General features: G+C 40.3%; 2 protein-coding genes across 8 annotated transcripts in view; one reads left to right on the forward strand and one right to left on the reverse strand.

Moving 5' to 3' along the window:
- spag5 (sperm associated antigen 5) overlaps positions 1-6,402 on the forward strand; it is a 28,130-nt gene extending 21,728 nt beyond the window's left edge. For 6 of the 7 annotated variants that reach the window (XM_054780224.1, XM_054780225.1, XM_054780223.1 and 3 more), the window contains 6 exons: positions 789-921; positions 1,002-1,082; positions 1,156-1,305; positions 5,123-5,197; positions 5,320-5,400; positions 5,482-6,402. In XM_054780224.1, the coding sequence (XP_054636199.1) occupies positions 789-921; positions 1,002-1,082; positions 1,156-1,305; positions 5,123-5,197; positions 5,320-5,400; positions 5,482-5,553 (592 nt within the window). In that variant the 3' untranslated portion in view covers positions 5,554-6,402. Of the gene's footprint in view, positions 1-788; positions 922-1,001; positions 1,083-1,155; positions 1,306-1,788; positions 2,519-5,122; positions 5,198-5,319; positions 5,401-5,481 lie in introns of those variants that run through there. The other variant, XM_054780228.1, reaches the window with a different exon arrangement.
- Positions 6,403-6,530: 128 nt separating this feature from the next.
- foxe1 (forkhead box E1) lies at positions 6,531-11,338 on the reverse strand. The gene is made up of 2 exons (XM_054780231.1): positions 11,187-11,338; positions 6,531-11,110 (listed from the first exon to the last, which is right to left on the reverse strand). Exon 2 carries the CDS (start codon positions 11,085-11,087, stop codon positions 9,996-9,998), a length of 1,092 nt encoding a protein of 363 aa, XP_054636206.1. The 5' UTR covers positions 11,088-11,110; positions 11,187-11,338; the 3' UTR covers positions 6,531-9,995.
- Positions 11,339-12,011: the final 673 nt, after the last annotated feature.

The raw sequence follows: 12,011 nt of genomic DNA on the forward strand, positions 1-12,011 counted from the left end.
GTTCAACTTTTGTCTCATTAGACCACTGAGTATTTTCCCAAAGGTCCTGGGGATCATCAAGATGTTTTCTGGCAAAACTGAGGCCATTTTTGCCCAGTGTCTTTCTTATGGTGGAGTCATGAACACGGACGTTAACTGAGGCAAGTGAGGCCTACAGTTCTTTGGAAGATGTTGTTGTGGGGTCTTTTGTGACCGCTTGGATGAGTCGTTGCTGTGCTCTTGGGGTCATTTTGGTTGTCCTGCCACTCCTGGGAAGGTTCACCAGTGTTCCATGTTTCTGCCATTTGTGGAAATGGCTCTCACCGTGGTTCGCTGGAGTCCCAAAGCTATAGAAATGGCTTTATAACCTTTTCCAAACTGATAGTTCTCAATTACTTTTTTGGGGGGGCGGCAGGCAATCACTTTTTCACACAGGACCATGTGGGGTTGAATTTGTTTTTTCTCCCTTAATAATAAAATGTTTAATTTAAAAACTGCATTATGTGTTCAGTTGTGTTGTCACTGACTAATATTTAAAATTGTTTGAGGATTTGAAACATTTAAGAGTGACAAACATGCAAAAAATCAAGAATGGGCCAAAAACTTTTCCACACCACTGTATATATTTTGTTTATTTAATAGGATTTTAAGCCACCCAAATACTAGACACAGCTAAATGTGTGTGATGCATTGCAGGCCTTGTACTATACACTAAACACAGCTACAATAATAAACACATTATTGCATTAGTACCCCTCATTTTAAAATAGTTAAAAAAAAAACAAAAACCAACAAACTTCTATTTCTAGTTGTAACCTGGAGATGGCGCTGCAGTTCGCAAACAGCCAGCACGAGTCAGAGATGTTTGAGGTGAAGGATCAGTTGAACCGCATGACCACTCTGATGGAGAGAGGCAACCAAGCTCTGCAGCAAAAAGCTGAGGTCAGAACTCTTCCTGCAAAGATAAATACTATAAAAAAACATATGAAAGGTGTAATAAATTTGTTCTAATCTCCTCCCAGGATGAGAAGATGATCATAAAGTTGATGGCAGAAATCAACGAGGCCCAGGAGCTCATGACCAAACTCAAGAGTGATTATAATGTAAGATAATTTTTTAAATTACACCCTAGAAATACTCAACAGGGCAAGTTCACGTTTTGTATTTCTTCCTCAGGAGTTGCGGAAGGAGGCAGTGGAGCTGCGTCGCTCTCTGCAGCAGACGCAAACGGAGGCTCAACTCCTGCGGACCGAGCTGAGAAAAGCAGGTGGTCAGACGGCCAGCGATGCTCACTTTATGGACGAGAAGCTCCATTTGTTGAAAGAGGTATGACCATGTGAGGATGTCCTATTTACGCATTTCCTTCCCATTAAATTGCTTGCATTTCAATTAGGGATGTCCGATATTGGCTTTTTTGCTGATAACCGATATGCCGATATTGTCCAACTCTCAATTTCCGATTCCGATATCAACTTACTAATGTGTGTAACATCACATAGCTCCTGTCGTGGAAGGACTGGACTGGACAGGACAGTATTACTTATTACTGGACTTATTACCTTGTTATGTATTATTATTTTTATTATGTATTATTTAGGGATTTCCAATATCGGCCCACCAATAATATTGACCCAATATTGCATGAAAATGCGATATCTGTAGACATCTGTATCAGATTTTTTTCCCTTTAATGAAAACCGATATTAAAAAAATGCTGTATAGATGGACATTTTAATGTTAATATGGCCAGGATGACACCACAGTTTGTTCACATACAGTACAAGCCCACCTCCTTTACTCTTTCCACAGGCTCTTGTTCCTGGCCGCTCTGACTGTACTGAAGTCGACTAGCTCCTCACGTTAGCCTCTTAGCCATTCAGTGAAGCACAAATTTGAAGGGCCTGACATTCTTGCCAGCTCGTCCATCTTGCTCGATAGTGAATTCACGCTGCCCATGATAATAGAAGGTACCGAAGGCTTGAATCGCCACTTCCTTGCTAGGCCGCTTGACTTTCATTTTAGCCCCGGTGTGGCCGCCTTGATATCAATGGGTAGACGGGGAATCACGCCGATACCGGACATTGCTCTGCTTGAAATTGAAAAATAAAATTCCACTACATACACACATGCATGGATGGATGGCTGATAAGAAAAATAAGAAAATACAATACGAATAAAGTAAAGTAAATCAATAAATCCGGAACAGATCACGTCAAATTTGTAGTGCACTAAACATAACAAATAATAATACTACGGATGTCCGATATTTGCTTTTTTGCTGAGAAACAGATATGCCGATATTGTTCAACCCTTAATTTCTGATTGTGATATCAACCGATGCTGATACAGATATGGGTAACATCACATATCTTTTTCTTGAGTAAAATTGTTCTAAAGTAACAATACTCTTAAATGAGGACAATTGTTTTGTTGGCCACCCGTCTCCGAGTAGATAATAAATGTATTACATATTTTATATATTTAGCAAGCAGAGTAACAGCAGAGCTCACAATAAACTTACCAGCTCCATAGAAATCTCGGGGGTGGGGAGGAGGTTACCATTCCACATACCATTCTTACTCACGGTGTCTTTAAAGAAAGAGCTAAAAAAAAAAAAAAAAAAGTCACACAGCAACGTAATAGGTAGATAACAACAGAAAAGACATATTGGATGTGGCAAGGCTGCGCTGTAAGTGAATACAAATAAATGTATTTCCTTTCATAAAGCGCTTTTCTACAAAGAAATTTAATGCCGCTCGTTTATACATTCAGACACACACTAATATACTTGGGAAACAGTTAGACACCAAAAACAATGTATTTGATCTTCTCAGATGGCTAAGATAAGAACTTTGTTCATCCCATACAGTAGTAATTCACATTATATCAGCTATAGTACCGAAAAACCATGCACAGTGTGTGTGTGTGTGTGTGTGTGTGTGTATGTATACACACACACACACACACCTATGTATGTGTGTATATGTGGGGGTGTGTGTGTGTGTGTGTGTGTGTGTGTAGACAGTCAAACCTGTCTATAGCGGCCACTAAAGGGAAACGGCAAAAGTGGCCGCTATAGGCAGGTGGCCGTTAGAGACAGGTTGGCGGCCATTTTGAATTTGTGCGCGCACATATTAACATGTCTGTGATTAGAAGCTTGTTGTGTTTGCAGATACTGTTACATGTTGACCAGTAGAGGGCACTGTGGGACTGCGGATAAAAGTTGTAAAGAACTACCAGGTTAATAAAGCTGTTAATAAAGCGATTAAAGTGCATCGGCGACGTGAGTCTCTCCTTCCCCACAACAGGGGGCATTACAGTATTGACCAGTGCACATTGTCTCACACCAGGAAATAAACGGTGTCACTGTCTGCAACAAGTTCCAAAGAAGATGGCTTTTTTTTATGTCGAACAACTGACAGTTTGTGTGGATCTTGTGGATGATTGTGACTGAGCTAGGACTCAGTAATTAAAGTCTACACACGACGGCTTCATTGATTAAAAAACAAAACTTTTTCGTGCATGAAGCTTCTGCTTGAGTCGGTATTTTGGCCGCTATATGTGGTCAGATATTGACCAAGGGATACAAAATGGGTGGCCGCTGGCCGCATTAGACAGGTGACTGCTATACACAGGGTCTATAACACATAAATTTTCTGCGGGGGATTTTTCAGTGGCCACTATAAGCAGGTGGCCGTTCTATAAAGGTGGCTGCTAACACAGGTTTGACTGTGTATATGTATGTATGTATGTATGTATATATATATATAGATAGGTAGATAGATAGATCGAGATCTGGGAGGAGATCCCCCAGGACACCATCCGTAGTCTCATTAGGAGCATGCCCCGACGTTGTCAGGCATGCGTACAAGCACGTGGGGGCCACACAAACTACTGAGAATCATTTTGAGTTGCTACAGTGATATTTGAGCAAAATGGACCAGTATGCTGCATCATTTTTTCACTTTCATTTTTGGGGTGTCTTTGATTTCCCCCCTCTATAGGGTGATCGTTTTCATTTCTATCAAATTATGTGGCATCATTTTGTTACTAATACATCACCCACTTATTATCAGGAAAGATATTCAAGATCATTTTTCCCCCAGTTTAGATCTGATATGTTTTCGAAGTGTTCCTTTCATTTTTTTTGAGCAGTGTATATATATATATATATATATATATATACACACACACACACACACACACACACACACACACACACACACACACACACACACGTGTGTGTGTGTGTATGTAATCTGATTAATCGTGATTAAATATTTTCAGCGATTGACAGCCCTAGTAATATTACAAGAATAAAGTACTTATTTGTCTAAAAAGTCTTGACAATGAAACTACTATTTTTACAAGTAATTGTCAAACATTTAGCTTTATACTCATACTCATACTCACATACACATACTTACATTGTGATTTCATCACATTAATGTAATTTTTACGATTCTTCTTGTTACACAGCATTTCCATTTTCTCATATTTAACAACATTTTGTTTTCAGCGCTGAGTGTTATTTACAGTATGTACTATTACAACACCAAAGGGGCATGGACCTTAGTTGTAAAGCCTAACAAAAGAGTCTGTAATTTTTGTCGTCTTAAATACTTATGATTAAAGTTGAAAGATTTATAGAAACGAAACAGTGTTCTCCGAACACTTTTAATGCAGACAGAGTAGGTAGGTAAGTGCTCCAGAACTTAGAACACCTGTAAAAAGTAGTTGCACCAACTGCTAAGGCTTGATCAACCTCCATTTCTTCAGAACAGCTTTAAATTGTTGACCCATTTCGTGATTCAGTTTTGGCTAACCTTGCCTTTTTTTAACCTCTGCCACTTACCTTTGTACCATTTCAAGCTATTTGTTGGGCTATGTATGTATGTATGTATTTATTTATTTATTTATTCATTCATTTATTTTTTGTCACAAAAAGGCCTCCGTAGATCAGTCAAAAAGATTTTTGTTTTTTTTACTAATAGTTTTCTGAATATCAGGTTTAATTATTGACTCATCTGCTCATAAGAGATAGGATTCATTTTTATTTGATTGAGTAGATAACATGATGAATCCTTAAAGGGGAAAGTAAAATGCTTATTTGTGAGCCTTTTCTTATTTATTTCATCCAAAGGTGGACAGACTGAAGGCAACCCTTCAAGAAGTAGAGCAGGCTCGAGGTAAACTGCTAGAAAAAGCCAAGCGACACGTAAGTAGACAACACACACACACACACACCTCTTGACATTCTTGCTGCAAAAATGGCGTGACACCCGGGTTGCGCGAAGCTGCAAGACAGCCTGTGCTCATTGTGTCATCACCTCGCTTCAGCAAATGATCCACCAGATGAACCAGCAGAAGAGCGAGAAGGAGCTCCACATGTTGAACAACATGATCAATAAAGTGAGAGAGGTGAGCGCTGTTGTCACGTCATAGCACATCCCTGTTGCCAACATCTTTTATTTTTATTTTTTTGCATCCGGCTCCTTGCAGACGTTGCTGTGTTTGCCCGACGTCGTGAAGAACTGTGAGCATCTCCAGCATCTCTTAGAATATTTAGGGTGATGTGTTGCAGCTTTTGTGTTTGTTTTGTTACATGCTGTTTTTAAGTGTTTTTTTCTATCTTATGTTCAAATAAAATAAGAAAAAAATTACATTTCTGAATATCTTCTGTAATACCTTGCCAATGCTTCTAACTTTAACAGATTTTGATCTCTATTTTTATTGCAACAATTTAATACATCACATACAGTACCTTTTTTTTTGTTTAGTTTTTTATATTCCAACAGTTTAATCTTACTCGAATTTGCTACTGTTCATGTATGTGTATATTTGAATGTCTGACTTTACGAACAATTACTAACAAAAAGCCATAACTAATTAATCATAATAAAAATAAATAATAAAACAAATACTTACAAAGTGTATCTTATACTTTGATAAAAATAATGTAGCAAAAGATGTGATGAAAATGTCCACATTATAGCTTTGTATCCAGACATATTTTAATTTAGCATATAGCACAGTTTGTACAGGAAATACATGCAACAGTGGTGTTAGCACTTGTGCTAGCATGTGAAGTGTCCTGGCTGCTCCATTAATATAACTGACCGCTGATGTAGATATGTGGTCAAAGACTTTTGTGGCAAAGCTTTTCTATTCATGTTTTGTAGTCAGTACATTTTTGTGTTTAGTTTGTATTGAGTTTATGTGCAGTATATGTCTGATGTCGTAATACATGATGTATTTTGGGCTCAGAGGGTGGAAACTGTTTAATTTCGGAAAAAGATGGCTGCTTAAAAGCATGGCATAATAAGCTGCACAACAAGTCTCTGTGTTTGGAAGCTAACATTAAATTCTTATTCGGGCATGATCTGTTTTAATTTGTATTTTTTGACAGCTGTTAAAATTTTTAATCAGATTAATCACGATTTTAATTAATTGAAATATGCCCATTTTTACTGTATTTTATTGAAAGAAAGCTAAATGACAGGCCAGGATTTTATATATATATTTATACAATACAGTGCCCTCCATAATTATTGGCACCCCTGGTTAAGATGTGTTCTTTAGCTTCTAATACATTATTTTTTTTCTAATAAAATATAGGACCGCAACTGGAAAATCCAAACTTTAATTCAAGTACATTTTAAGAAAATAAAAAAAAATCACACATGAAGAAATAATTATTTTACATCAAATCATGTGAGCCACAATTATTAGCACCCCTGATGTAACACTTTGCACAACCCACTTTTGCCAAGAAAATGGCACCTAATTTTCTCCTATAATGTTTCACAAGGTGGGAGAATACAGAAAGAGGGATCTTTGACCATTCCTCTTTGCACAGTCTCTCTAAATCATCCAGCGACCTGGGTCACAGGTCACAGGTTTTCAATAGGGTTGAGGTCTGGGGACAGAGATGGCCATGGTGGGAGCTTGATTCTGTGTCTGGTGAACTATTTCTGTGTAGTTTTGGCCCCATGTTCAGGGTCATTATCTTGCTGAAAGACCCAGTTACGACCCATCTTCAGCTTTAGGCAGAGGCCACCAGATTTTGCTTTAAAATGTCCTGGTATTTCAAAGCGTTCATGATGCCATGCACCTTAACAAGGTTCCCAGGGCCTTTTAAAGAGAAACAGGCCCACAGCATCACCGATCCTTCCCATTACTTCACAGTGGGCATGAGGTGCTTTTTTGCATACTCCTCTTTTGAGTTACGCCAGACCCACTTAGAGTGTTTGTTGCCAAAAAGCTCTATCTTGGTCTCATCTGACCAAAGCGCACGGTCCCTCTTGAAGCTTAGCCCACTGCACACATTTACGTTTATGATTGGGAGTGACAAATGTTTTTTTCTGTGCATTCCTCCCAAACAGCTTTTTGGCATGTAGATAGCACCTGGTGGTTGTTTTGGAGACTTTGTGACCCCAAGATGCTACCATTTGTTGCAATTCTTGAACAGTGAGCTTTGGAGCATGTTTTAGTTCTCTTACCATCCTCCTCACTGAGCGTGGTGGCAAAATAAACTTGCGTCCTCGTCCAGGCTTGTTTACCACTGTTCTAGTGGTTTTAAACTTGTTAATGATTCCTCTGACAGTAGATATGGGCAGGTGCAGGTCAGTGGCTATTTTCTTGTAGCCATTGCCTGACTTGTGAAGGTCGACGCACATCTGCCTTACTTGAATGGGGTGTTCCTTTTTCTTTCCCATGTTGAAGAGTGGATAATAGAAATGGCTTCTGTGTCACGTCATACTTATACCCCAAAGAAACAGGAAGTGATGAATTACTAATTAAATGTTCCTCAATACTCTGATCAACTTTGTAAACTACTGTAGAAATGACAGAAATACTTCAATTACATTTATTTCCTAGGAATTGTTAGGGGTGCCAATAATTGTGGAATAGGTCATTTTATGAAAAATAATTATTTCTTAGTCTGGGATTTTTTTTATTTTCTTAAAATTCACTTGAGATGAAGGTTACATTTTTCTCCAATTTTCAGTATGGTCCTATATTTTTTAGAAAAAAAATCAAATTATTAGAAGCTAAAGAACAAATCTTAACCAGGGGTGCCAACAATTATGGACGGCGCTGTATGTATTCTGCTACTGAAACATCAAAATGTCCTTGCTGTGGTATAAATAAAGTACAATCTAATATATTTGTGTGCATTAACAGCACCAAATTAACTGAAAATTTCAATCAAGTTAAGAAATGGCACACATATCTAACATTGGTTTCTTTAAGACTTTAACTGCCTTATGAGCAATGACGTTCAATGACAACACGTCGTTCACAGCAATTCACATTTTTGAGTGAATTTCGGGGATTTCCGGGCATACTTAAATGCAGCAAATTGTACTTCCGCATTGGGAGTTACAAACTGAGTGATAAGAATGTCCACTTACTGTTTTTCTTTGCGTTTCTGTTTATTTAGACAGCACATACGCGCATATTAAAGACTGTTGCGGTGTTCCGAGGGTTCATGAATGCATCTGTCGAGTGACAATGAGGAAGTGTCGTTGCAATGACGAATGGACTAGAGACGTGTTTGTTTGGAGTTCGAGTATACAGGTATTAGTATAGTATATCAACACTGCTGTTGATTTGTTCAGGTAAGAATAACGTTAAAAAGAGCGTCAGAGATGCTGTGTGACTCTGTGGGAAGCGCCACAGTGCCGCAGCCTGTAGTCATAACGAGCCGTGATGCACAAACTTTTTGGAGTTAATTAAATAAATTTGTTCATGCTGCGCTATTTTTGACATCCCTATTTTTTATACTACGTGAGACGCAAGTTTGCACTAGGCGGTGCCAGAGGACCTCAGTGGAGGTGCAGAAGCTGGAAACAGAAACAAAGTAAACATTTAAAACGCAGTAGGCTCGCTTCAGATTCAGATTGTTTTCTGTACGGCAAGAAAAGGACCGTCTGGAGTCTGCAAAATATAGAAAAAGTCAAATCGGTTAAAGAATGATTGGATCTGTTAGAAAATGACCGGTCTTGAAATTTTCTAAATTACTCTTAATGTTTTTAACTTGCTGCTACTAAAATGTGATTATTTTTAATGCTGAATCCTGTTAAATTGTCCATGTTGTATTTGAGAAAATGTTGAGTGTAGAAAGTGTTGAGTGTTTTTTAAACAACCGTTGTAAAATAAGTTACATTTAACAGAATTTTGATTAATATTAGTTTTTAATCTTAGAGGTATCAGTTTCGGACAAATACTGTATTTCTGTCAGTACGGCTTTCCTCCCCCTGTGGGCGTCATCAAGTATCTAACGCTAATGAAGTGGTTCCTTTCGAGCCTTGTCTTGTCTCGAGACGCTATTGAAATGGCGCTAATTGCTCAGCTTTAAGGCCTAAACTATCGCGTTACAAGCCATTGTGCCGCTATTAAGAGTCTAAGACGCGGGTTCCAGACGCTACTTGGAAGCAGCTGAGCTGAAACGCTGCGTACACGAAAGAAATGACCCCTTCTTATTTTGTTAGATAACTTGTCATGTAATTGGTTGTGGCCACTAAAAAAACTAAATTGTGAAAATGGTGTGTAACAGTGAATATTGGAAGAATAAAAAAATAAGCTCTGCTTCTTCCTCCTCCTTTTCGGACATGTTGAAGACGTGATGTACTCAATGTAACTTTGTTAAGCACGTGCAAAGCAAAGCAAACCAAACCAAAGTGTTACGTTTAGATGTTTTACCGTTAAAGAAGGAAAGTGCTGTACAGTACAGTTATTTATTTTCCAAACACCACACATGCATTGTCCTTAAGCTGACGTTCTTCATACAAGACAATTCCTGCAAAGCCTTTGACCGTTAAGCACAATAAGTTATAGAAAGCCATGAAATCAACTAGCGGTAAACCACACTCAGATATTATTTACACTTTGAGGACTTTTAAAGTCAAACTTTCCAAAAATATTTGGTTTCTAAAACACCTTCTTTTTGTCCTCAAAAATAGATAAAAAAATATTACATACAGCAGTTGTGTGCATTAGTGTCTCAAGTGTCAGATAGCAGACACAAACCTGTCCATGTTCCCAGGGTAGGGGGGGTGTCGCAGGTAACCCCCTGTGTTTGCGATAGGACCCCCAGTGCTGTTGTACTGTGAGAAAGAGCCCAGCTGCACTGGCGAGACCCTACCATAGTGGTCCGCCGTGTCTGCCGATCCGTGCCCCGCAGACGGCAGGCGTCCGGTGGTGCCGTACATGCCTCCGTGGGCTTGTCCATAAGGTCCTTGGGGAGCATGCTGGTGTGGGTGGCCGCTCGGGTGCCCGGAGTAGGCGAAACTTGGGTGTGTGGTGGAGCGGGGCGGCACTGCGCCTCCACACGGTTGGCTTTGGAAACCTGGAGGTCCCAGACTGCAGGGGCTGGATCCGCTCGGCAGCCCCTCTGGGGTGAAGCTCCGGCTGGGTTGCTGCATCACCTCTGGGCCTTGGACTCCCACCATACTGGCTGGAGGTCCTATTAGGTTGTTGATGCTGAACATGCGAGTCTGACCGGGTCCAAAGCCAGGCGGGGATGAGGCGGGGTAGTAAGCGGAGGGGAGCTGCTGCCCGTAGGATGGACTCACTGTCATGTTGGGGTAGACCGAGTTGGAATACGGCGCTGATCTGGCAATCTGGACCGGCGTGAAAACCGGACTCTCGTGCACATATGAGGCGTAGGTGCTCAGGTCACATCGCTTGAACCTCTTCCTGCGCCTCAGGAAACTACCGCTCTCAAACATGTCCTCTGCGTTTGGGTCCAAGGCCCAGTAGTTGCCCTTCCCTGGGCGCCCCGGCTCCCGAGGGATCTTGATGAAACAATCGTTGAGAGTCAAATTGTGGCGGATGGAGTTCTGCCATTTTTTGGAATTGTCTCTGTAGAAGGGGAAGCGCTCTGTAATGAATTTGTAGATTCCCCCTAATGTGAGCTTGCGGTCCGGGGAGCTGGCGATGGCCATGGAGATGAGGGCGATGTAGCTGTAAGGGGGCTTCCCCCGCTGGAGGGGTCTTTTCCTCCTTCGACCTCTGGGCTGCTCATCTGTTTGCAGCGGGCGGTCTGCTGCCTCCGAGGATGTGTCCGCCGGGGTGTCTTTCTCCACTTTGACCACCGGCATTGTTGTGGACTCTTCTGGAAGGCCTGCAAACGGACAAATCATAGTTGCTATTCTTGAACTTTCTCCTACGTTGATGTGGATTCTAAACAAGACACTCACAGTATTTCAGTCCAAATCCTCAGGATGCTGTCACATTCAATTCAGCTGGTGTCTTCTTGTGGCGATGTTGAAGCGGCGACGAGTGCGTCCTCCATGCGTGGGGTTTAAGGTGTGTTTGAGAGTGAGTCACTGCGCTACCTGGAGAGATTACCTGAGGAGCCACACCCCCCTTCAAGCATCACATGCTCCTGGCAGCATACCTCTTTGCTGTTATTGTTTCCCCTGCAAAGTCTGCATGCTCGTTGCTGGTGGAATTTTTATATCAACAAATGATGCATGTCACCTTGAAGTGATGTGCTCTGAATGAATGGTTTCACTTTTCAAAGGGAATTTCCAGAGAAGACTTACCTCGGTTGCGCTCCCACTCGCAACTGTCCGCCTTATCTCACGCAAGATCTTTTTCCTTTTAAAGACCTGCCCAAACATATTTCCTCTTCATATTCAAGTGCTTACCGCTGAAGTCAACCTCTTGAGTCACACGATATTCGAATTCGGAAAAAAGAAGTCTAATCAAGCTATATTTAGCTAACATCACTGCCAGTTAACAGACAGCTAATTCTCCAGCTAATCACAAACCAACTTAGCATTAACATGTTTAGAAGCTAAGATTAAATGATTATACTGTATATTGTTGCCTAACATCTGCATAATTCTGATAATTTAGCATTTATATACCTGCAATTAAGTCATAACGATGATAATAATACGTAAACTGATACAGTAACATTGATTATAATTTTTATTTTATTGTCAACCGGTTTCGCCTTTTTGTTTTCTGTGGGATGTTTGCCTTAAAAACATTTGACATTGTGTTTTTTGCATGTC

Source organism: Dunckerocampus dactyliophorus, chromosome 6 (genome assembly GCF_027744805.1).
Source record: "Dunckerocampus dactyliophorus isolate RoL2022-P2 chromosome 6, RoL_Ddac_1.1, whole genome shotgun sequence".
NCBI classification, from domain to species: Eukaryota; Metazoa; Chordata; class Actinopteri; order Syngnathiformes; family Syngnathidae; genus Dunckerocampus; species Dunckerocampus dactyliophorus.

Coding starts and splice junctions, on each gene's coding strand:
- foxe1 (XM_054780231.1), bottom strand. CDS start 11,087: ATGCCGGTGGTCAAAGTGGAGAAAGACACCCCGGCGGACACATCCTCG.